This window comes from Nuphar pumila, chromosome 13, assembly GCF_984573655.1.
Source record: "Nuphar pumila chromosome 13, dmNupPumi1.hap1.1, whole genome shotgun sequence".
NCBI classification, from domain to species: Eukaryota; Viridiplantae; Streptophyta; class Magnoliopsida; order Nymphaeales; family Nymphaeaceae; genus Nuphar; species Nuphar pumila.
Genome location: NC_143261.1, coordinates 95,955,801 through 95,982,528, shown reverse-complemented (window position 1 = coordinate 95,982,528; position 26,728 = coordinate 95,955,801). Strand labels below are relative to the sequence as shown.

Genomic DNA, 26,728 nt, shown 5'->3' with positions numbered 1-26,728 from the left:
CTAGAATGCAACCAGAAATTAGATTAACCTATGTCTGCAATTGTAGCATATCGCATGGCATTAGTGATATGCTTGGATGAACAAATACATATGCTGCCTTGTAGGTCTCTGCTGCCATATGTATGTGCCCATAATTCCATATGCTTTCTCAAAAAATAGTGACAAGACAAACAGTTGGACAGCTTACAAGTTACAATGCAACAAGAACAAAATTATCTTGGTTATGTGATTTATGCTTTCCTGAGCATTTCTTCAAGTTCGCTCCATTCATCCCAGGAGAATGAATTGAAAAAGAAACAGGTCACAAGCTGTGGGATCAAGAATGATGTGCACAAACCAACATAAATGAAAAAGCACAGATATAAAAATATGCGAAAGTAAACCAAAATTTCCTGAGAAGCAAAAGATGATTGATGATTCCCCCAAAAAGAAGATGTAGAAGAATATTAGAATAGTATTCCCATATTGTCCACCTTAAGTGACTTTATGCTAGATTTGCATGCGGACAACTAACAAAGAGAAGATTCTCAATTTATTCAAAAACAAATGAACGTGTACATTTAATCAAACCTTCTCATGATCATGTAAAGCAATCCAAATATGAGTTGCAATATCAACATTTTGAGGAAGAGAACGACCAGCAACTGAAGGAATGCACTTGATAGCATTTAAGCAAGCAAGCCTCACATGAACATCTTTAGCATACACCCCAGAAAGTGCCTGTTAAATAATTAATGGACATGAAAGGCTTTATTAAGAGCATAGCAAAACGTCAGTTAGCAAGAATGAAATGAGTGAATGGAAGTAAACATACTGATGCCAGCTCGTGTGGTAGTATCCCTAAACACAATTCATTTAGCATCGACCCAATTAGTGCTTGATAAGCCGGAACAACACCAAGAACATGATAGAGAACCTGAAGAAAGAATAACCCTCAAGAACAGAGCAACAGAATACAGTTCCTTGAAAGTATTATCAGGTAATGCACATCACAAATATGCACAATTGCATCTCAGAGTTTTGTGAAAATAACTGATAACATTAGAAGCCTAGGAAGAGGCAGCATTGGATCCATGTGCATAGAAATTATATGAAGGACATCATCATGAAGTCTTGTTTTCTTCATGGAGAAAAGGATCTGCTCCAGAATCTGATCAAACATGAAATTCAAAACAAAGTTTAGGGCGAAAGAAGTGTACTATAAGATGTAGATTAAAAAATTTCAACAGGATAGAACAAATACAGGGAAGATGAAAACAAAAGAATCCACCGGAAGTGGACCAGATTTGCATGCTGTCACCAAACTTCCCACAATTCTCTCCAACAATCCAACAGATGCCCTTTCTTGAATCTCACTGTCACCCGTTAAAGGTACCAGCTCATGCTTAAAAGATGTTGCATCAACAGCAATCAGTCGTAATGCTGCAGCAATTTCAGGTGCTGAGTGGTGAAGAGGAGGGGCTATACACCTTGCAAGCTTCAGCATCGTCTCAAATGCAGCATCATTTACAATTGGTGAACACACTAAAGGATTTACAAAACTAACCTGTCATAAGATTACCATATGAAACATTCAAAATTAAATGAAATTTCTTTTAAAAAACAAGGAACCACATGTAGAAAAAGTTGGAATTTTCAACAGTTAATTTCATAAAAGAATACAAGTATGCAACCAAGTATTTATATGAGAGAAACCATCAGAGTTCAGTCAGTCCAGACATTGGACATCAAATACATCAACCTTCAACATAATATGTGAATCATCATCGCTCCATAAAACAGAAAAACACATATCTATAAAAGAAAATATATTATAGAGATACACAAACAGCTTGTTCTTAGCTCTATAAAGATTAGTTTTCGACTAACCCAAAATCAAAAGCTATTGCAAAGTATGTTGAACAGGTATGAATCTGGAGCTGCCATGTAGAAAAGGTAATTGTACAAAATGTTTCAAAAGCTCATTTAATGAATCAGGAAGTATATAAAAGGAACTTTTATGAGTAATCGAGTCTAAGAGGTTACCACTCTCAATTACAGCACACACACACAGGATCTAAATTGGCAAATATTGATGAAAACCAGATTTTTGGAGACTTCAAATAGGAAAAAAGAGGTGATGTATTGCATACCATCAGTTGAAGCTGACCATGAGCAAAAATTGGATTGGCTATAGCAATTTCTCCTAAAGCTCTCAACATCATAGTTAGATTAGTCTGTATACATTGCACTTTGTCACGAATTGTAGCTTCCTCCTTAAGTAGTAGTTCACGTGCCTCTTCTTTTGCAGTCTTAACCTTGTCTGCAATTGTTACTTTTAATAAATAAATATCAACACGTCATTTTAAGCTACAATAAAAGATTGTTTGGTACAATAAATTATGATTTAGACATGCCATTTTTCTTTGTTCCCTTAACCAAGTCCTTCTTTCCCATGCTTAGTGGCTCCTTTCTATTCAATTCCTTTTGTGGACCAGATTTGACATGATCCTGAAAGACAGAAAAGCCCCATAACCGCATGATTGTCGGTTCACTATAATGGTATAACCATGTGAAGCATGTAGAACTGAACAAATCCTCACCAACTCAGCACTGTCATCATACATACGGAAACGGCCTTTTGCATGCTTCACATTTCGATCAGCAACAGATTCTGCAACATAAACACCTTGTTCGCTGGAAAGCATTCCATCCAGTGTATGAAAAATCTGCATGCATACGAAGATGAAGAAGATAAGAACTTGCACAGGAATTAAAAAACACAGTTAAAGAGAGATCCTAACAAAGCTTTGAGTTCTGTCAATAGAAATTCACAAATAAAATTTACATATTTAGTGTGCAAAACATTTACAAAATTCAAAGAAGGTAAAGAAAATGAAATGAGAAAGGTCAAAGAAGATATGGCTGCATCAAGATTTGGCCAAGGAAAATTATGTATACATGTTCTCCAACCAAAACCAAATCCGAAGAAAGAACCCATAAAGAAGCAGAGACCCTGAGATTAAATATATGAGGTGGAGTGTCATGCACTATTTGATATTTTTATCAGCAGGTTTTATTATAAACAGAAAAATGCAACCTTACAAATACTTTTTTATTTTTAAATCTTCTACAGAAAATTGCAATTCAGGTGACAGGAAAAGCATTACAACAAGGTGATGGCTTTATCTAAACAACTTCAAATGTTTCAACCACCAGGGCATGCATATGGAAAGGAAAAGAGAACTTAAATGTAAGATAATAAAGGAATTCATGCATTTTCTTATTCTGCACTACATCATGCATAATTTGGAATGTTCTCTAGTTCATGATATGGTAATGGTATGTAATTCATTTCCTAAAAGCATGCTGAAAGTTTTGGTTACTTGGTTCTTGCTATGTGTTACTGCCTTATTGTTATTTATTGGTGAGTATATGCAATCTGTCACATGTATAAATTGTCAGATTCTGCGCATTTGTTATTCTTGCACTCACTCAAATTATTGCATGAAATCTAATCCATGTTCTTTGTCTCACCTGGTTTCTTTAGAAGTAGTTGTACTCAGAATTTCGGTTCTGACACCCTACTTTGTTGGTTTTCAGAAGGAATTGTGAACAGTGAGGTAGGACTGGCTACTGGGAATGGATGAGAGTCATACTTGGGCTTGACAACTTCAGCAGGGAACAGAGTGGCTCTTTCTTTTCTTTCAATTCTTCTTGCTTTTTCAGTTGCTTTATTTTCATTCGAATAAAACATGGTCTCTAAAATTTACTCTTATTCATAAATAAAGAAATTGTTTTGGTTCGTATGAATGATGGTTGTAAGTTTGTTTATGGTATTGGGTTATCCAGTTGGAATTGGAACTGTGAGGACCCCGGGTCTTTGAGAAGTTTTTCGCACTGTTATAAAAAAAATCTGCATTTTCAATGAGCATGAGTTGGGGTCGTTACAATTTGGATCTTGAATTCAGATCCAAATCCATGCCCAACGGTTTTTCCAACTTTAAATTCATTAAAAACCTTTAAATTGAAGTTAATTAATGTTAAGAAGTCTCCCAAGTTAATTTGACAATTTTTGAAGCTTCTAAAAATTTATTTATTGTTTAATATTAAATTAATTAATTAATTAATTAATTAATTTCAAAATTTTAATTTGACATTTATTTAGGACTCTTAGTAAATCCCTTAAACACACCTAGAAGCATCTAAGAGGTTTTAAGGAACATGAAGTTCCAAATGAAATAAAACTTTGAAAAAGTAAACTTGGAGAGTTTTGAAATTTTCGAAACTCTAAGAGAGAAGAGAGTTTCAGCTAGGGCTGCACTCTATTCTCCAGCCCATCTAGAGCTCTATAAATAGATTAAAAAAAATAAGAAAGAGAAAGAGAAGGAAAAAAAAAGAGCGAAAGAGAGAAAAAGAGAGAAAAGAGAAAGAAGAAGAACGTTACCTTCTTCAATCATCCGTCGTTTTCAACCATCCATTAGTGTTCTTCCTTCGTTCTTTGTGTAAGGTACGAGTCTTTCTCTCGTTCTGAATGAGAAAAAGGGCATGAATAGGATTTTCATGCAAGATTTTAGTGGAAATCCATGAGAAAAGAGAATCTGAAAATTTTTTCTAGTATATAAAGTTTGGGTTTTACTTTTCTCTTTTTCAGGTTTTATTTTGGAAAGAGTACATATATTGATACATGATTCGGAATATGTATTTCGTTGTGTTGTGAGTCCCTAAATCGAGACAGATTTGCCATGTTGTAACATGCGCAAATCTGGTCCAGATTTAGTGTATTAGACTCTTGTTGAAAAGAAAATACATGATCTGCAATGTTTTATGAATTTTCTTACCTATTTTCGGTATATGCTTGTAGTTTGGTTAAAACAGAAATTGGTATTGTGTGTGTCCATGTTAAAACAGTAGGTTTAGTTGTATATTCCCTGACAATTTATTTTTGTATAGGATTCATCTGGAAACTGAATGTAAAACTCAGCATATATATATATATATATATATATATATATATATATATATATATATTGCACAAAAATTTGTTTACACCTGCATATCTGAATATAAGTCTGCAAAGGTATGCTTACCTGTTTATAAATCTGGGTATACAGAAGGTATATCTGGATGAATTTTTTTTCATATACATACATGCTTGAATTTAGAGATGCAGATACATGCATACCTGAGTAATAAACCTAAGATCTACTCGAAGGCATATATATATATATATATATATATATATATATATATATATATATATATATATATATATATATATATATATATATATATATATATATATATATATGTTTTTATTGCTGTTTTGCTGGGCTTGTGGGCAGGACCAACATGCTGCCAGGCCCAGCCAATCAGCTGGGCTAGTGCAGGCCTAGCCGGCCCTGCCTGGCCAGCCACTTGGCTGGCAGCCTGGCACCCTTTCAAAAAAAAAATTATTTCACATACTTTAATTACCGAGAGGGTTCGCAGTCTGGTCGGCAGACCAGCTGAGCTTGGCTCAGCTGGCCAGACCTGTTAGTGCCCTGGCAGGCCTGCCGAGCCAATTGGGCCCAGCTGAGTGGGTTCGGCTGGGCAGGTTCTGAATATATATATTGTGCAAGTTTAAAGGCCCAGATTTAATACATATTAAGTCTTGAAAATAGAGGTTTTATTTTTTGCCAAGATGGTATGCTTGAGGTATGTCCCACGGCGAGTTGTCCGTGTTGTCATCATGTGATATTTGAATATGAAACTAAGTATATGCGTGTATACGTGTAAACAGCCTGTTTGTAAATACATATCTAAATGGTAAGGGTGCATATGCGTGTTTATGGAATTATGAAACCATGTATAGCTGAATGTAAACATGCATATACCTGCACGTTTTCTTTTATATGAATTGTTAAAAAGGAAATATCTTTTGGTGTGGGTAGTATTATGTAATTAGTGAAAAATAGAAGGATTCTTTCTGTAACCTATTATTAGCCAATTCCTTTAAGAAGGGATTAGGGTCTAATGCATAGTTATCGAGTTTCCCTCTTCTCTCTCTTCTCCCTCCTTTCTTCTCTAGGGTTTCTGAGTGTTGTGTGTGGGTCATCTGTGATCTAGCGACCAGGATCATCAGGCCTGATTTAACATGGTATCAAAGCTATGTTCCCTCCGGGGATACTGTTGCTGATTGTGGGTCGTGGGATGCTGCTGTGGCTGATTGTGGGAAGCTGCAGAAAATCTCGTGAAACGTGGAAGCAAGTAGATCAGGTGGGAAGCTGATCTGATTCAGTTTGGCGCAAATCCGAAACCAGATCTGACGGAAGTCACAGGGATCTACCTAGCGTTGAAGATCCAGATCTGAAATCAGATTTTACATGATAAAAATTTGATCGCTGTCGATGATCAGATCTGGTGGAAATCTGATCAGTGTAAATCGATTGCATGTTGCTGGCCTCAAAACAGGTTTGTGTTTAAGTTTCTACTGCTAATTGGATCGTGGCGTACGGCCGAAGATGATCGTGGAATGATTGTTACGTGTGGATCATGGAGAAGACCAGATCAAGTGGAGATCGGGTATGTTGAAGAGTCAACTTGTAAATCACTACAGAGTCAGATCCGACGTGTTCTTTTCTGCTTTTGTAGTGTCACAGATCTGATCTGGACAGATCAGATCTAGGTCAGGTCTGATAACTGTTTGAGAATCAGTCAAGATGACAGATCTGCAGTCTAAAGATGGTGATCTAAAAAGGGAGCTGATTGGAGAGTATAAAGCCTTTGCGAACCCTTTTTTTGTATGGGTCCTCTGTCAAGCTAGATGACTCTAACTATGCGAGGTGGTCCCGGACGTTTATGATGCCCGTTTCTGGTCATCGAAAAAAACATATTCTTTTATAACCAGAACCACCTGATAAAACTGGAAAAAAAACAGCACATGGGATGAAGAAAATGACAATGCTATGTCGTGCATGATGAACAGTGTATTGCCACATATCGTTGATGGTCTTATTTACTACAACACTGCGAAAGAGATGTGGGACAACCTTCGAGATACGTACTCTCACGAGATCAATGTGAGCCGCATCTTACAAGTCGAGCAAGAAATTTATCAACTACAACAAGGAGATCAATCGCTGGCCCAGTATTATGCATCCGTCAAATCTGCATTTGAAAGGCTGAATGCACACAGGCCCCTATGTTACACCACACAGAAGTCCCATCAGGAGCAAACCATTGTTGCAAGATTCCTGACTGGACTATCATCTGAATTTGCAGTTGCAAAGGTTCAGATATTGACAGGATGAGATGTCCCAACTCTTGCCGAAACCTACAATCACCTGAGCAGATTAACTATTACTCTTCCACAAACTCATTTTGATTCTCCAACATCGGCTCTTGTAGTCTCCTCAGGTCAGGGAAGAGGAAATTTCCTAAATACGCGTGGCAAAGGTCGAGGCAGAGGTACAGGAGGAAGAGGTAGATTTCAGTGTACCTATTGTGGCAAATTGGGGCATCTTAAGGATAGGTGTTGGGATAAAAATGGTAGACCCCCTATTTTTCGCAGACATCAAATGTGTCCAAGGCCCAAATTGCGAAGCTTGACATAGAGATTCCCACTAGCTCCACCAATGAATCGGTCACTCTTAGTCGTACAGAGTATGAAGAATTGATGTCTCACCGCCCTTCTAGTTCAAACGCAGTTACTCCTATTGCTGATGTTGCTTGCTCTGCAGATGAATGATTAAATCACCAAGGTAGTAGATGGATTATTGATTAAATCACATAGGTGCCTCTAGACACCTATGTGGGCCTTCAAAAAAAAAATCCAAGCTAGAACCCATGTGTGATCAGCATAAAGTTGTCCTTGTCGATGGGAGCTCATCTCCCATTGTGGGACAAGGAAATGTTTCCATCTCTCCGTCACTTCAGCTGACAGACGTGCTTCATGCTCCTTCCTTTCCTCAAAATTTATTGTCGGTTAGTCGTATTGCAAAAGAGCACAATTATAGAGTGATTTTTGACACTTTGTGTTGTATGTTTTAGGATTTATTGACAGGGAAGAGGATTGGTGGAGGCTATGAAGAAGGAGGTGTCTAATATCTCCATCAACCACTGGGAGTCGTGCACACCGTGTCTGAGTCATCCTCCAGTTCTTATCAATGGCACCTTCGTCTTGGTCATGTACCGTTGCCAAAACTTCGTAGAATTCTTCATCAAATTTCTCCTTCAGCCTTATTCCAGTGTGAAGCCTGCCAGTTGGGTAAACACCACAAGAGTTTGTTTCCTTCAAGTCAGAGTCCATCGAGTCAGAGATTATTTGAGCTTCTTCACGTTGATGTATGGGGACCTAGTAGAGTTCCCAGTAGGTCTTAGTGTCGTTATTATTTACTCATTGTCGATGATTTTTCCAGATTCTCATGGGTATTCTTAATAAAAGACAGATCGGAAGTTCCTTCAATCGTTATGTTAAAACTGCCAATAGGTTGGCGTGTTTTGTTGTAGAAACCGAGAAGAGGAGTGGGGGGGGGAGAGAGAGAGCAGAGACTTCTTTGGTGAAATCGGCAGCCTTAACTTTTTCTACACAGCTGCACTAATACTTCATTAAGATAACTAGGGTTAAAGTACTTTTTACATGGACAAAATTGTCCTGTGTTAGTAATACAAATTACATTGGAGTATAGAACATACACGAACCATATGGATCTTCTACTGGATCCATATCCGATCCATATTCTAATACCCTCCCTCAAGTTGTGCATGGGAGTGAACCATGTGCAACTTGTTCTTCAGGTACCAAAAACGGTTACTTGTGAGACCTTTTGTGAACATATCAGCGACTTGGTCTTCTGAAGGCACATAAACTGGTTCAATCTCTTTGTCTGCTATCTTTTGTCTGATAAAATGTTGGTCAACCTCAATATGCTTAGTCCGATTGTGATGAACCGGATTTAACGCAATTTGTATAGCACTTCTATTATCACACATAAGAGTCGATCTTGAGATATCCTCTTGCATCTCTGTAAGTAGATGCCTAATCCAGGTCACTTCTGCTGTGGTAGTTGTCATAGATCTATACTCTGCCTCTGTGCTAGATCTTGCCACAGCCTTTTGTTTTTTGCTACTCCATGAGACAAGATTCCTTCCAATGAAAACACAGTATCCTGAAACAGACCTTCTTTCATCTGAGTCTCTTGCCCAGTCTGCATCTGTATAGGCCAATATGTCAAGTTTTGGTGTCCCCAAAGGAGATTATGCATATGTGAGTCCATCACCCACCGTGCCTTTTAGATAACGAAGGATACGTTTGACAGCATCCATGTGACAAGTCTTCGATTCATGCATGAACTGAGATACTTGATTTACAGAATATACAATGTCTGGTCTAGTAAAAGTAAGGTATTGTAACATGCCCATCACAAATACTGAGCTTTTGATTGACAACACTGTGTGTAGGCACAGGTTTGCAATCCGTCATTCCTGCTTTGGTCAAGAGATCAAGAGTGTATTTCTGTTGAGTTAATGACATTTTTCCATCCTGTCTGTCCACCTCTACACCAAGAAAATATCTCAGCTCTCCAAGATCTGTCATTTGGAACCGCATGCTTAGTAAAGTTTTAATTCGTTGAATATGATCTGGAGCATTACCAGTGATCACTATATCATCAACATATATGAGTAAGAAAACCATAGTGGTTTCATCCCCGTATATGAATAGAGAATGATCTAGTTGGGAACGAATGAAATCGTGGTTCTGAATCTCTAAGGAGAAGCTCTCAAACCATGACCTAGAGGCTTGCTTTAAACCATACAATGCTCTGGTTAATTTGCATACATATTATTTTGGGTCTCCCTCTGCATAACCTTGAGGTTGCTTCATGTAAACTTCTTCTTTCAAATCCCCATGAAGGAATGCATTTTTAACATCAAGTTGACTAAGGGGCCACCCATGTTCAATTGTCAGGCCAAGAATCATACGAATAGTTCCCATTTTCACCACTGAGCTGAATGTCTCATCATAATCTTGGCCGTATTCTTGAGTAAAACCTTTGGCAACAAGACGTGCCTTGTATCGTTCAATGCTATCGTCTGGTTTGTATTTAATCTTATACACCCATTTTGAGCCAACAACATTTTTATCGGGGGGACGACCAACTATCTCCCATGTTTGACACTCATGAAGTGTCTCGATCTCCTCATTCATTGTTTCAATCAATTTGTTAGATTGAACAGCTCGACAAAACCCAAGTGGTTCCTCATGTTTTTGAATCTTGAATAGAAAGATCTGAAAATCCATAGAAGTTATCATAACTCACCCATTTTTCAATAGGATGCCTTATCCTGCCTGATCTTCTTGGTTCCTCTTTATTACTGGACAATGCCACTTGTTCTCCAACAGGTACATCTGTTTGCTCTCTGGGTCTCCTGGTATAGACATTTCCTTTGTATCTCGGACATTCTGTTTCTGATACCTTATCTGAAGTTGTCTTATCATGTACGCTTTCAGGAACCAAAGTGGTATGTTCTGTAGTATGTGAAATAAGTTCAGCACTGAGCCATGGATCATACCAATTAGCAGCTGCGTCAATATGTTCACGATTGTGATCTGTTTTATTTTCTAGAAAATTATTTTCATCAAAGACAACATTTCTGGAAATTCTGATCTTCTTATTGGCGGGGTTATAGCACCTGTAACCCTTGTGTTCATCTGCATAACCTACAAATTGGCATATAGAGGCTTTGTCCTGAAATTTAGTTCTCATCGATTTATCAATGTGTACATAACATCTGCATCCAAAAACTTGTAACTCATCATAATCAAGTTGTACACCAAAAAGAACATAATAGGGAGACTGATCTTCAAGGATAGACATAGGAAGACGATTTATCACGTGAGTGGCAGTGTGAAAAGTTTTTGTCCAAAGACTAATAGGCAAGTTACAACCATGCATCATACTCATTGCACTTTCCACAATATGTCTGTGTTTACGTTCAGCAATTCCATTTTGTTGTGGAGTGTACGGGTAAAAAACTCTACGATGTATCCCATTTTCTTGAAGAAAATCTAAAAATTCTTTGAAGGAATACTCACCACCTCCATCATATTGGAGAATTTGAATATTTTGGGAGAATTGAGTTTTAACGTAAGCATGAAAGTAACGGAAAATAAGAAAAACCTCTGATTTGTGTTTCATAAAGAATATCCAGGTAAAGCGAGAGAAACTGTCAATAAAGGATACATAATATTTACTTCTAGAAGAGGAAGGATTAGGGGTTGGGCCCCAAACATCAGATTATATTATCTCAAAAGGCATGGAAGCTCTTTTATTTATTTGATGAAAAGGAAGTCCATGACTTTTGCAGACCTGCCAACTAGGACATATTTTATCCTTCAATGAAGGTGAAACAGACTCTGAAAGAAAACCATTGGACACTAACTTTTCAATAAAGACTGGACTACAATGACCAAGACGGGAATGTCAGAGATCTGGCTTATTACATTTGGATAAACTTAGGACGCTTTTAGAGACATGATCAAACTTGGGCTTCAGGACATTGGAGGTTGGATTTTCATTGAAGACATACATGTTTCCACGTCGCTCTCCTTTAGCGAACATCTTCTTCGTTTGAAGATCCTTGACAAAGACAAAAGTAGGAGTGAATTCCACAGATGAATTGGTAGAGTCAACAAGCTTAGAAACAGAGATAATGTTTTTCTTTATATTTTGTGCATGAACAACATTAGATAAAGGAATGGAAGAAAACTCGGACAAAGGGATGAGGACATTGCCTACGTTTGAAATAGGGTGGTGAGTCCCATCTCCAATTACAATATTAGATTTACCAAAATAGGGAATCAAAGTAGAGAACTTACCTGCATTGCCAATGACATGAGCTCCTGCCCCAGAGTCCACATACCATATCCCATCATCACTCTGTTTCAGGTTCAAGTTGGTCATAGCAGACAAGAGGAGATCCTTAGCATCATCACTGACCCGAAAGGTACCTGCAGTTCTTGATGTGCCAACATTTCTATTGCTTTGTATTCTATTACGATTTTGGGGGTTATACCAACAGTTGGCTTTAATGTGACCACGTTTGTTGCACTGGTAGCATGTGGGAACATTTTTTGAAAAGCTGGCAATGAAATTTGGTGTAAGTAACAGCCCACGTCCACCCTGGAGTTGTGCTCCCCTGCCTCTACCACGCCCTCCTCGTGCACAATCAGCAATCATCCCTGTGGCAAGAACATCATGCGTAGATAGTTCTTCGGCCGAAGCATCCGACATGCCTTTTAAAGACATCTCGTACTGGATCATTTTAGCGCGTAAATCTTCAAAATTGGGCAACGTCGACAAGCACAATAAAGAAGTGACAAGAACATGATACTTTGCTCCTAGGGCATTTAATGTCTGTTGCACTTTTTCTTTATCTGACATTGGATATCCAACAATGGCCGATTGATTTATGATACTTTTGACTTGATTTAAAAATTCAATAATGGTCATTGCCCCCTTTTTTAAAAGTTGGAATTCACGTTTGAGAAATAACACCTTAGCCTCTGATATCTGAGAGTAAGTCTGAGCTAGAGTCTCCCACAATACTTTAGTTGTGCAATCATCAGGAATAGAAACTAATACTTCTTGCGACAATGTGGAAGTGATGTACGCAACGAGGGCCTGATCTCGCTTCATCCAAGCAACAAATGCAGGGTTGCGAATGATGTTTGACAATCCTCCGTCCTCTTTGGCTTCTTGTGTGATAGATTCTGGAGGCGTTGGAATGGAGTCATCCAAGTGACCTGAAAGGTCTTGACTTCGAATGAAGGGAGTAATCTGCCTTTTCCAGGTCAGGTAGTTGTTTGTGTTTAACTTTTCGGAAACTAGTTGCCCCAGGAAATTGGAAGAAAGAACAGAGTTTGTTGAATTATCCATTTGCAGAAATTTATGGCAGAAATAGACTTTATGATAGAAAGATCAAGGTTGGCTGAAATGAGATTGATATCATAAAAGACTCAGAAATCGACTTTATGATAGAAGAACCAGAGAACGTCACGATAGGATTTTAAAGAATGTCACAACAGGGTTTAGACAGCTGATCTGGGAATTGTTTCAGTATTTATGAGACAAATAACGAACCATGAGCATATCTGAGTGTATTCAGATCTGTGAATGGAATAACGAGTCTTGAATTGGAGTAGCAGAGGTGTGTTAAATAAGAAGAATGTAACCAGACCAGATTCTCGTGACCAAGAGAGGTCACGTGAAACAAGAAGAACAACACACACAAAAGAAAATGGGAGAACTCAGCTAGAGTGACCAGTCTAGACAGAAAGAACTCAAAACAGAGGAAACTCGACTGGGGTGACCAGTTCAGACCAGATTTACGTGAGAGGACACGTGAAACAGGGGGAACTCGAAAATAAAAGAACTTGGCTGCGATGATCAGTCCAGGCAAGATCAGATTCACGTGAGGAGATACGTGGAAACAAGAATAACGAGGAAAAAACGAAAAGAAAAAGAGAAACAAATCGTGACCTGTCGAGGAGGAGAACACAGCTTTTCCAGAAATGAAGCGTGACATGACGAGAATGGAGATACAGCTTTTCACGTCCCTGATGAAAGTCGTTTTACTCCCAGTATTGTCGTTGCTCTGATACCATGTTAAAACTGCCAGTAGGTTGGCGTGTTTTGTTGTAGAAACCGAGAAGAGGAGTGGGGGGAGAGAGAGAGAGAGAGAGAGAGCAGAGACTTCTTTGGTGAAATCGGCAGCCTTAACTTTTTCTACAGAGTTGCACTAATACTTCATTAAGATAAATAGGGTTAGAGTGCTTTTTACATGGACAAAATTGTCATGTGTTAGTAATACAAATTACATTGGAGTATAGAACATACACGAACCATATGGATCTTCTACTGAATCCATATCTGATCCATATTCTAATACCTTATGTCTCTCATTATTGAAATAAAAACTCAATTTGATTCTCTTGTTAAAATCATTCGCAATGACAATGCTCTTGAGTTTAAAACCAATGAGTTACTACTGTTTTATAAGAATTGTGGCATTCAACCTCAAACTACTTGTGCCCATACCTCCCAACAAAATGGGGTAGCTGAAAGAAAGTATAGACATCTTCTAGAAGTTGCTCGCAGCCTTATGCTCCAATCATGTATGCCTCCATATTGAAGAGATGTCATCCTTACAGCTTGTTACCTTATCAATCGCATGCCTTCATCCTCATTGGGAGAACAAATTCCTGTGAAAATCCTATATCCCAATACTCATCTTTTCTCGATCTCTCCCAAGGTGTTTGGCTGTGTTTGTTTTGTTCATAAACTAGGGCCTCAGCGAGACAAATTATCGGCTCAAGCTATAAAATGTATATCTATAGGCTATCCAAAAAATCAAAAGGGGTACCGGTGTTATGACCCCATTGCTCGTAAAGAGTATGTCAGTGCGGATGTATCTTTTTTTGAGTTCATTCCTTTCTTTTCAAGTATTGCATCCAGATTACTATGTGATCAAGGTGATGCTATGCACTTGGAGTCAATTCCTACAAGTTTTCCTATATCTCACACTCAGTCACGGTATCATGATCATCCTCTGGAATTAGAACCTACACTGCCTTCTTCCTTAGAAGTCCTCCAGCTACCACGACTGAAGCCTCTGTTGTGGATGACCATTTGTCCATCACTATCAGGAAAGGTAAATGGCAATGCACCTTACATTCCATTTCTATGAAGAAGTTCACCATAGCTCTATCTGCTGAATCTCTACCTCTTAATCACCATCAGGCAGTCGTAGACTCCAAATGGAAAGGTGCTATGCAAGATGAGATGGAGGCCTTAATTACACGGAATACCTGGGAGTTGGTTACTCCTCCGGCTGATGTGGATATTGTTGGGTGCAAGTGGGTCTACACCATTAAGTACAAGTCGGATGGCTCAATCGAACGGTACAAAGCCAGGCTGGTGGTAAAAGGGTACACAGACGTATGGAGTAGACTTCTTGGAAACATTTTCCCCTGTGGCATGCCTTGGTACTATTTGGTTGGTCATATCGGTGGTTGTCTATAATGGATGGAGCTTATGCCAGTTGGATGTGAAGAACGCATTTTTGTATGGTGACTTGTCTGAAACCGTGTATATGCAACAACCTTCGGGGTTCGAGGTTCAAGGGGAGTGTTTCAAGGTATGCAAGTAGGGAGAGTGTTACAAGGTATGCAAGTTAAAGAAAGTAATATATGGTCTAAAGCAAAGTCCGCGTTCGTGGTTTCAGAAGCTTTTTGAGTGTGTCTGCATTTGGCTTTAACAGGTCAACATCAGACCACTCATTGTTTGTTAAGAAGACTCTCACGGGTGTTGTGATTATGGTTGTGTACGTGGTTGTGTACGTGGATGATATTATACTCACAAGAAGCAATAAAAAGGATATCTTAGATACCAAAACTCATCGGCAGAAGCATTTTGTTACCAAAGATCTTGGTCCTCTTAGATACTTCCTGGGTATAGAGGTGGCTCAAAACCGTGAAGGGTTAGTTCTATCACATAGGAAGTATGTACTTGATTTGTTACAGGAAACAAGGATGTTAGGAGCCAAACCTGCTAACATTCCAATGGATCCTAAACTTCACATGTTTGAAGAAGCAAAACCTGTCGACAGTAGAAGTTTCAGATCTCTAGTTGGTAAACTCTTGTACGTTACAGTGACAAGACCAGACATCTCCCTGGTCGTGAGCAAGATTAGCCAGTTCATGGATAAACCAACCCAAGTACATTGGCAGGCAACAATGATGATTCTCAGGTACTTGAAGTCTTCTCTAGGTAAAGGACTACTATACAGACCAAGCTCATCTCTTGATATAGTTGTCTATTCGGATGCTGACTATGCAGGAGACATTAATGATAGAAAATCCACTACGAGATTCTGTGTGTTTATAGGTGAAAATTTAATAAGCTTGAGAAGTAAAAAGCAGACAGTAGTAGCCCGATCGAGTGTTGAGTCAGAATATAGAGCCATGGCTCAAACTGCAGCCGAAATGATATGGGTTAGATCAGTTCTCAGAGATCTACATGTGCATACCTTAATGCCGATAGTAATGAGGTGTGATAATAGAGCCGTCACGTATATTGCAAATAATCCAGTGTTTCACGAGAGGACGAAACACATTGAAGTTGATTGTCACTACATAAGAGATCTAGTACAGACAAGACAAATTTCTACGTGTCATGTTGCTTCAGAGGATCAAGTTGCTGATGTGTTTACTAAACCTCTTCCTAGTGTGGGCTTTCTCAGATGTTGTGACAAGTTGAGCATGATAGATATATATGCTCCAGCTTGAGGGGGAGTGTTAAAAAGGAAATATCTTTTGGTGTGGGTAGTATTATGTAATTAGTGAAAAATAGAAGGATTCTTTTTGTAACCTATTATTAGCTAATTCCTTTAAGAAGGGATTAGGGTCTAATGCATAGTTGACGAGTTTCCCTCTTCTCTCTCTTCTCTCTCTTCTCCCTCTTCTCTCTTTTCCCTCTTTTCTTCTTTAGGGTTTTTTATTGTTGACTGTGTGTCATCCGACCAAAATCATCAGGCCTGATTTAACATGAATTTTGTATGGGCCTATATAGTTGTATCTTCTACAAGCATATCGGGATTGGGTCATGTCGTTTTTCTGTATCGTTAAGTTTTCCCTTCCTTTTTGTTTCCTGATAGGTCGACTGGTAGCTCAGCTGAATCGGATTCAGCTGGCCTACCAATGCCTGGCACACCCACCAGGCCTAGCCAAATAGGCGGGTTGGCAGGAGGTTTACAAAAAAAATACATATATATACATAAAGTTATTATGTGTTTGAAAAGGCATCTTCTTCCGAACAGAATGTTTTAGTACATGTGAAAAATACATTCAAATTGTATTTGTGGTTGTATGCACAGTTTATGCTCATTCTATGTGATTATGCAATTCTGAAATAAAATTCGGTTATGCATGTTGATTTCCAGAATTTGTTATTTATATTAGATTTAACCTTATGCATGCAAAAGAATGAAAAGTTCACATGTTTAGAATTGATGTATTATGTTGAATCAAAATATTATTGCAAGGTTGTTTTATGTGCATGTGCATACATGAGATGGATGTGTTTTGCATGTAAGTAATTGCATGAATACTCACATGTTTTAATTGAAAAGATTCATGAATGAAAGCATGTCTTTGACATGAATATGTGAATCAAATAAAAGCATCTATTTGATATGAACGTGTAAATTAAATAAAAGCATGCATTTAGCATGATTATGTGAACTCATGCGTATGCATACTAATATTATTGTTTCATGCACATCTTTTTATTGGCATACATGAATGTGCATTGAGAAGTATTTAAAAAGGAATGTATAGTGGCATGATATTTATGATTTTTGCTTATGAATGCATCGTTGATCAAAATGGATTATCATGAGTTGTGTGAGCCTTGAGCATGCGTTGCTCTTTGTTTGAAATGTTATGCATTGCAAAAATCAAATGTGATATTATTGTTTTAATTGCATTGTTCTATGTTATCATGGGTTATAGTCTCGTGAAGTGTTTTGCATGTGGATGTGCGAACTTGTATTATTAATTTTGCATGTTGAATTGCAAATTAAAAGAGGTGAATTAATAACAAAATAAAAAAAATTAAAGAACTGTGTAATTTACGTTTCCTTAATGTCCCTTTTATAGTGTGAGAATCTTGAACATTGCGGTTTTGGAGAACCATGAGGATACTAAAACTCTGTGTGCGTTGTTGTTGCCACTAAACTCGATATTGAGGTTCTTCTCCTGGCCACAATTTTATAGAGAATCCGCCAGTTTGCCTGGAGGTGGTGTGTAAACACAGCTGTTATTTTGGTATACCAAGAAAGTGAAACTTGTGGATTTGGATGTCCCTAGTGTCCCCGACATTAGATTTAGATGTCTAATGTTCCGAAAGTTGTTTCAATCAAGGGCTAAGTTTGGAACCCAGTAATAAAATACAAATTGTATGTTAAGCTACCTTGAGAACTTAACTTGACCTCGAGGATTTTTAACCATTTGAAGTATCCGCGGGCAACAGTAATTAAAAAGAGTTAACTTAAATTTTGTGCATTTAATAAGGACATGCATATGAAAAGAAAACTCTGATAAAAGATAATAATTTATTCATGCATTACACTGAGATCATGCATATTCCTGTTATACATTAGATCATGCATATTTACTTATTCTCTTAATTTTAATATATTGGTGAATGCATGACGTTTGTTCTCTAATGCATGTAAAATATCTTTAATGCTTAAATTGTGGTCCCTATTGATAATAATTATTCTCTATTGCATAAATAGTTAATTGAGTTGTAAATTTGTTATGATTGCATCCCTCTAGAATATTGCATGAATCTTATTTGTTTTTGTTTTTTTTATTTGTTTCATTAGAGGGATTCGTAGATATAATTTTTTGGATTCTTACACCCCTACTTCTGTGTTTTTCGCAGCCTCAGATGCCCAGTGAGACAACTTGGTTTTGTAAGAAGCTACGAAAGCACTACACGACTGTTTGACAGTTTCTTTTAGACAGCGTGACTCTTCTTTTTGCTTTATTTACATTTCATTTGCTTATGTCTCAGACCACATACACTTTAAATAAATAAAATATGGTTTTGTTTGGTTTGATTTGGTTTAAAAGATGAGTATAATATCTCTTGTGGTGGTAGTTGTATTTAACTGTAAGGGTCCCGGGTTTCTGTAAATGTTTCCGCATTTATTTAAAAAAAAATTTGTCATTTTTTCATGGGGTATGAGTTGGGGTCGTTACATATTAAGTTCTACCAATACCCATAACAAAGATTTTTTATTTCTTTCCTCATCTTTTTCTAACATCGACTTCACAAACCTTTTTATTTGAATTTTTTTTCTTTTTGAGTGATCAAAAGGTGAACTTTAAAAAAAGGTGATAGGGAGTCAGCCAAGAGAACAAGAAAGAGAGGAAATGAAGGAGAAACTTTGCATCAGAGGAACTATGGCACAGCCAACATGCAACCCACCCACAACAAACTTACTAAAACTTACACTTTAAATTAGTTCCCTCAACCACCCACTCCCAAAAAAAAGAAAAAATGTGTCATCAACCCTAACCATCTTACTTAGATCCGAATAGAGATGTCAGTGTTAGACATGGTCATGAAGTGCTGAACACATCAAAGCTTACAGCTAGATCTGGAAACAGTAAACACACACACACACACACACACACACACACACACACACACACACACACACACACATGCAGAGACATGTGCACACCCATGCATGTGTATGTATGTAACTGCACCTGCACACACACATGCATGCATGGACGCACACATAAACACACTCGCACCCACAAGCATAAGGCTATTGCTTGTGTGAACCTTAAACCCCAATGAAATAGTGTGTCATTTCAGCAATATATCTAACACTTAATAAAATATAGTTCATTGCTCAATGATACTTACAAAATCATGAAAATACCATGTCCAACTTAATCATCAAGATTCCCGTAATTCTAAACAAAAGCAACAAAAACTTAACCACAAATGAGTTTCAACCAAAAACAAAAAGGTCTAAAGTTAATGCAGTTGTTTGTAAATGTCAAATGCATGATGGTCTAAAAGTAACAGATAATCCATGTATTAAACATTGTACTGTCCAGAAGTGCCAGAAGCATTAGTGGCACCAAGTGTTAGACACCAACATGCCTAGCAGGAAATTTTTCCGGGAAATATAGGCTGCTAATCATATTAAACAGTTCATATCATTAACATGTATCTGAGAAGAATGACAAGAAGCCAGTTTGTAGGCAAACAGGATAAGATGATGAATACCTAGAACTGAGCTCAAAAATACAATTAACAAAAATTATACAATTTGATAACTAGTGAGATAGAACTTATAAAAGTACACTTGGAAGTACCAATTGTTTAAAAGAACATTGATTGAGATTGAAATTCTCAATACCTTTTCTAAACTATATTTTATATTCAAAAGAAATAAATCCGATGACAACAAACTATTGAAGACACTATACTTACCTTGATGTCATTCTCAGAAAGTTTATCATGTAGAGATCGGTCTGGAAGTTGGCTAAAATGCTGGAATAAAGTATATGAAAAAGTTAACTTGGAAACAGAAACACACGGAAAGAAAAATAGGAAGAATCTGAACCTTATCAAACTGAGAAAATGTATCTTTTGGAAACAAAAACATCAAAGTTGACAAAGAATGCAAAGCAGCCTCTTGCTCCATCGGGTTCAAACTCAGTACGCCAGTTTGTCCAAATAAATCCTGAATTAATTATCAAAAAACCATTTTTAAAAAATGCAATCTATAGTAAGGGATGAAAACAAATGGACATGGAAAGCAGCATCTAATCAATGAGAACTAATTAAAAATGAAAAATAACAACAAAAAAATGTATACAAACAACAGAATCAGAGATGGAGGCAAAGGGCTTCACAGAGATCAGAAGCACAATATCTAGTAGTTGCAGTTAAGACTTAAAATTTCTCCTTTTACTATAGAATCTTCAGTGCAAGAGAATCAGATTCGTAATGAATGTAAGCCAAAAAAACAGAATATCAGCTGCAACTTCCGCTAATTAATATTTCAGATCTGTATGCATACTCACAATATTCACAAATCTTAAGAGAAAAACAACATATCTAAAATATGAAATCGCAGTATACGATTAAAAAAGTACCATGTGAGCAACTCATGAAAGGTGACAACAGAAAATTTTGAAGGAAAACTAAGGAAGATCATCCAGAACAGCCTTTTTCTATCTAGAATCAAAAAGATAAATTTGCAGTAAAGCAACACAAAGCACATTTTAAAAAAAGCCAATGAGGAACCAACCAAAAGAGAAACATAACATCATACATGGCTCTATGTTTGCATGAAGAAAGATATGTACAGTGATGGCGTGGTCAATGATATGAACAGAAACAAGATAAATCAAGTAGGTGATGCAAGAGCTTCATCCAAGTGCTATCCAGTTATTTGAGAATCACTCCAAGAGATCACGCCCTGCTTATCAATCCCTGGCACAAAGAAAGAGAAGGTTCTGGATTTGACAATGAATGGCTATAGGTTGCTCATGATGTCACAAACATCCTTGAATTTCATACCGTAGAGCCCCACCATACAAAATATTAACACCAGTTGAGCATGAGTGTGACTTTCAAACTTTAAGTGTTGTCCAAGCAGTGATTTATACAATGTTAGACAAGGAACTCTAAATAACATTCTAGCAGTACCAAATCTTGTCTCAACCTAACAAGAAAAGAACAGATAAAAAATAGCCAGAAATTGGATGCTTAATCAGTACAGCAAAGTGAGCCGCAACTAGCCATTTGCAAACCCCTATATTCAAATTTGAATGGGTTGAAGGTCATTTCAAACCAACTAGTAATTGAAATAAGACAGGCATGAGGTTAGTTCAGGCCCCTAAATAGGCGACAAGAGCGGTTAAATAGGAGATTTATAGAAAGAAAGAACTGTGAAGAGCTCAATAGGTGTAACCTAGAAGAAAGCACTGCCTGCCATTCAATCTCCAGACATTGGAGAAGTCATCCCTGACTTGGAAGATGAAATGTTACAATAATTAAGATGATTGATCACCATCACCGATAACTTCAAAGACCAGAGAACATTATCGAGTTAAATAAGAAGCATTGGAGAGAACTGATATTGAAATGTTGAATATTTACATTCCAAAATTTTAAAAGTACTATAACCATAAAGACTCTAGCAACGCTCGCTCTAATGTGTTTTCTTACTTTCAAGTTTCAACATAAAAATTTTATCATTGTATGTAATACTATGATGACCTTAAAACCACAAAGCTAACCAAGACCACCCATTCCCAAATAGAAAATGCCCTGACAGAAATATGGCCTGCACTAAATTGCCTAGGAATGGTGTTTGGCTTCTGTCCAGACCATTTATCATAGATTGTTTTCTCAATGGTTAATATCCTGGCTATCAAATATTTTTACCTTAATGGTGTTACTTCAATGAGAATTTTACCTTTCTCACCGTTATGCAAATTAAATCATCTAAGGCAAATCGAATATCTTAGATTCATAAATACTTGGAATATCTTAGAGGTTCGGAATTTACATCAACAGACATATTGGCTTACAGAGTAGAAAATGAAAACTTCGTGGAGCTATTTCCCGAAAGAGACAACAGATATTATAGATACTTTGATTTCTAGGATTGAGAATTCTTTTGATATTTCCTAGTTAAAATGCTTCACATATTTTGGCTCGTAAAGTAAATTGCTTTTCTTGGGTTGGAAAAGATTGCCACCATTGAATGTTTACGCTATGCCAGCCAAAAGTTTACTAAAGCCAGATGTTTATTTCACATACAGCCACCATGTGAGCATATCAGCACGCTTCCAGCAAAACAGAAGTTGCCGGCTACTGATAGGAAATGAAGCATGCAATAACATCACCTCCATCAACCTATCAAAGCAAGGCACGCATCAAATAAGCATGAAATAAAGAAGCTCGATGGGATATACATATATATATAAAAGAAAAGTGGGAGCTGCCTACCACTTTTGTGGCCTACCACGAGTGAACGGTCATTTTCGGTTTTTTCGCAAATCTGACCCTGCAGATGTGTTTGGCATGGTTGATTTGTTAGGAAACGACATTTGAATCATGTCTTCAATATAAAACATGATTTTTTAAGCCTTGAATATTTATGAAAATTTTAAACCGTCGATTTTTAAATCTTATAAAAACTTACCTTCCTATAAAATCAAGCATGTAGAACACATCTGTAAGGTCAGAGTTAAGGAAAACATGGAAAACCTCCTTGAAAAGCCCGGTAGGCCAGAAAAGTTGTAGGTAGCTACCACCTACTATATATATCGCCTAGCATAAGTCAAGAGAACCATACCTTTAGTATAACACATGATACAAAGCATGGGAACAAACAGTGTATAAAGATAATTGTACATGAGAACCAACTGAGTAGCATAAAAAGAAAAAGAAAAACCTTATCACAGAACAGTTTCTCAATTACATATAGCTCAAATTACTTGGCACCTGGCATAAGGCTTCAATTTGGCATGAAAGGATACCAGCAACATCAATTCCATAATTCTGCAAACTCTTCTGAAGTCTCTGAATCAAATAAAACAATATATTTATTAGAAATTCAAAGAAAACTAAAGAAAATACATTGCCAAGAACATGATATTACAACGAAAGGAGCTACCAAATGGTGAAGGTTATGTCACATGGGTGCGGGTGCAGGTGCCGGTGCGGGGATGCGGAACTTCCAAAAAACCCGGGTGTGCGGCAAAAATATAATATATATATATATATATATATATAAAGTCTAAAAGTTGGACATAAATGACCCTGGGTGCGTTGACTGCACCCAGGGTCAGGTTGACCGCATCGGGTGCGGGTGCGGCACCTAGTTGGAGAATCCCTGTGACATATACGGCAAAAAAAATTTCTTGGCAAATTTTGTTTAAGTCCGAAAATTGGACCAAAATGACCCTGGATGTGTTGACCGCACCCGGTGCTGCACCCGCACCCGCGTCGCATCGCGTCGACGCAGGTGCGGCACCCTGCTAGCCGAATCCCTGTGACATAGGGTGAAGGCTATTAGATAATGTAAAGATACTTAATTTTCCCCCATCACAACGGGAGCTTCATTACAAAACTTCTTTCGTCTAAGAGGTGGTGGCTACCAATGTTATACCTCTGTGGGGGGCTCCGAAGTCCCGCAGATGGTTATCGGTCGAGTGGTCTCAGTTGGAGATGGGATTGCACGTGTTTATGGATTGAACGAGATTCAAGCCAGGGAAATGGTGGAATTTGTCAGTGGTTGACATATGAAACCAATGTTTTAAAACCCACTGACTCGAGACTTGACTTGGCAGTACCTGATGCGTGACTCGGCTGAGTCATGTTAACTTTTTTAATGTATTAAATCAAATAGATAATTACATATATAAATATGTATGATATACAGTTACATAAGTATACTTACATATACATTATACAAAATGTATACATTGTAACTCATACAATATATAAATAAATACATACAAAATATACATATACATATGACTCGGCTAAGTCATAGCCTAATCATATGAAAACTCAGCTGACAGCCGAGTCTTGTGGATAACCTGGTCAAACAAGTTTTTTGACGAGGTGAATGGGTGAGTCAAGCTGAGTTAACCGAGTCACCAAGTTGACTCGGCGAGTTTTAAAGCATTGTATGAAACTTCCAACAGGTGCCCTTGACCAGAAAAGGCATCTTAATAATCCAACTATGGTTCTTATGGTGAGATCCACTTGCAACTACAAAGACAATGGTAACAGATTAGATAGGGTTTGAACTTCTTAAAGCATGACTGAATTGCAAAACCAGTTGTTTCCTTAACAGTTGACATAAGCAAACAGACAAACAGAAGCCAACAGGTGAGGGATGACAAGAAATACAAAGTTCCGGGGAAAAAATTTAAGTTTCAAAAAACAACCATTTTAGCTAATGGTCAGTCGGATCCTTTTCTATTCACAAATTTTCTTTCCATAGAAAGGGGGAAAAAAGAACCAAAATATGTCCAAGTGAAGGCAAGCACACTATCAGTTGCATAAATAATATCCAGTTTTGGGCATGAGGTGCAATGTCAATGTTGCAAAAGTATGTCCACCTCAACAAGTTATTAATCCACTGGCATCCCCATGCTTGCGGGCATTGATGGAGTGGAAAGAAAATCATTGTAATCACATTTGCTTCTTGATCGTGCCTCAAATCTTGAGTATGACTATGGCTCAAAATGCCAGTACTTGTTTCATAGGTGGGATGTCATCACTTATATTACAGTATCAACATTTGCTCAGGCAGCCAATTTCACCAGCTTGTATGGCCAATATTGCCACAGGAAGAGCTATAACTTCACTAAACTGAGTGAATGAAAATGATTGAGATGGAGAACCTTAATCTGCATTACATTCATCCAGAATAGATCCTGAAGCAATCTAATGGAGAGCCTGTCCAAATTATTATTCAAAATGACCAAATACTTCCATTAACTACACTAATAAGAAAGTAACAATAAGTGTACATAACTACATTACACATGTAGCAATTCCTATAGTGCATTCACAATCCTTCCCTCTTCTACACACGATACATTTAAAAATGTCATTCTTCTCTTGAGTTGTGGGGCAACCTTGACAATTCATGAAAACTGAAAAAGGTCACTTAGAAACAAGTACCATATTACCAGCAACCGACCACCACAATCGAATAGAGAGCCTGTCCAAATTATTATTCAAAATGCCCAAATACCTCCATTAACTACACTAATAAGAAAGTAACAAGCGTACATATCTACATTACACGTAGCAATTGCTATAGTGCATTCACAATCCTTCCCTCTTCTACATACGATACATTTAAAAATGTCATTCTTCTCTTGAGTTGTGGGGCAACCTTGACAATTCATGAAAACTGAAAAAAGTCACTTAAAAACAAGTACCAACTTACCAGCAATTGACCACCAGCTGATGCAAAGTCACAGACTGCCTACAGAATGTCTTTGATAATAGTTTTAACTTCTTGAGTCCTTTCATCAGTTTTTACCATCAACCCTCCAATCAAACTAACAACGTGCATTTTAATATCATCTCATTGGAGCATAAGTCCCCTCCTTAGGATATCATCAACAACTACTCGGCTATCTCCCACAGGTCAGCATAATCAATGACACATGCACAATTCCATCTTTCAAAAAATCCTCTGGTATAAATAAATGGCAAGTGCTTCAATAGCTTTTCACTTTATACAAACAAGTAACCCTCTGCCCCTCCTTCATATAGCATGTGTTTTTTTCCTTATCAACACCCCTATGTCTCATATGTACCAGTGTGGGTGAGAGTGCAGACGGTACAACACGAAAGTTCTAAAATTGTGAGTGTAATGAGTTTTGATTGGATTAAAATCCATATCCAATAAAAACAAACTGTTTTTAATTAAAAAAAAATGTGGAAAGGGACCAACCCCCACCCCCTTATCTCCTTCATTAATGAAAAGAAAAAGTAGGGAGGGAGGGTCTCTCTCTCTCTCTCTCTCTCTCTCTCTCTCTCTCTCTCTCTCTCTCTCTCTCTCTCTCTCTGCCACTGAGAATAGAGATGCAAACGGGGTCGGATCCAGAACAGCTAAATACATAAGGAGTTGGATCCGGAACAGCTAAAAATTGCAAAACATCCATCCTAGATACCGAGTGTAACCCAACCTGATGCATAATGTACCGGGTAGAAGCACGATTAAGCCGTATTGACGACATGGACACCAGGCCCCAAGTCATGTACCCATGTGACATAGCAAAGCACCCTCATTCTCTAAATCATCCACCCACTAGTATGGATGAATCTTCATGTGTAACGCCCCAAAATTTCAAACTTGTGAACCTTTCAGAAAACATGCAAGAGACTAGAAAAATTCTCTTTCCTTTCAGAGTTTATGTAATCAGCGGAAGACGATTCTTTTGTTGAATTCAGAAAGGCAAGCTGACAACTTTGGGCACGTTAGCTAAAAGAACCAAAACTCACTCCACATGTTACTTGCAAAACACTTGGAAAAGCCTCTTTCATTGAAAGAAGTTCCCAATGGTACAAAATTTGGATATCCCAAGAAAAATCCGTGACAAAACCCAAAAACGTCCAGGACGCGA

General features: G+C 37.6%; 1 protein-coding gene across 3 annotated transcripts in view; it reads right to left on the bottom strand.

Moving 5' to 3' along the window:
* Window positions 1–26,728, bottom strand: part of LOC149819311 (protein ILITYHIA-like) — a 139,057-nt gene that overhangs the window by 68,852 nt on the left and 43,477 nt on the right. For 2 of the 3 annotated variants that reach the window (XM_089985129.1, XM_089985131.1), the window contains 10 exons: window positions 23,076–23,153; window positions 20,179–20,298; window positions 20,046–20,105; window positions 2,583–2,708; window positions 2,397–2,490; window positions 2,133–2,302; window positions 1,244–1,546; window positions 1,034–1,150; window positions 815–916; window positions 571–720 (listed from right to left, as the gene is read on the bottom strand). In XM_089985129.1, coding sequence (XP_089841255.1) covers window positions 571–720; window positions 815–916; window positions 1,034–1,150; window positions 1,244–1,546; window positions 2,133–2,302; window positions 2,397–2,490; window positions 2,583–2,708; window positions 20,046–20,105; window positions 20,179–20,298; window positions 23,076–23,153 — 1,320 coding nt within the window. The remainder of the gene's footprint in view (window positions 1–570; window positions 721–814; window positions 917–1,033; window positions 1,151–1,243; window positions 1,547–2,132; window positions 2,303–2,396; window positions 2,491–2,582; window positions 2,709–20,045; window positions 20,106–20,178; window positions 20,299–23,075; window positions 23,154–26,728) is intronic. The other variant, XM_089985130.1, reaches the window with a different exon arrangement.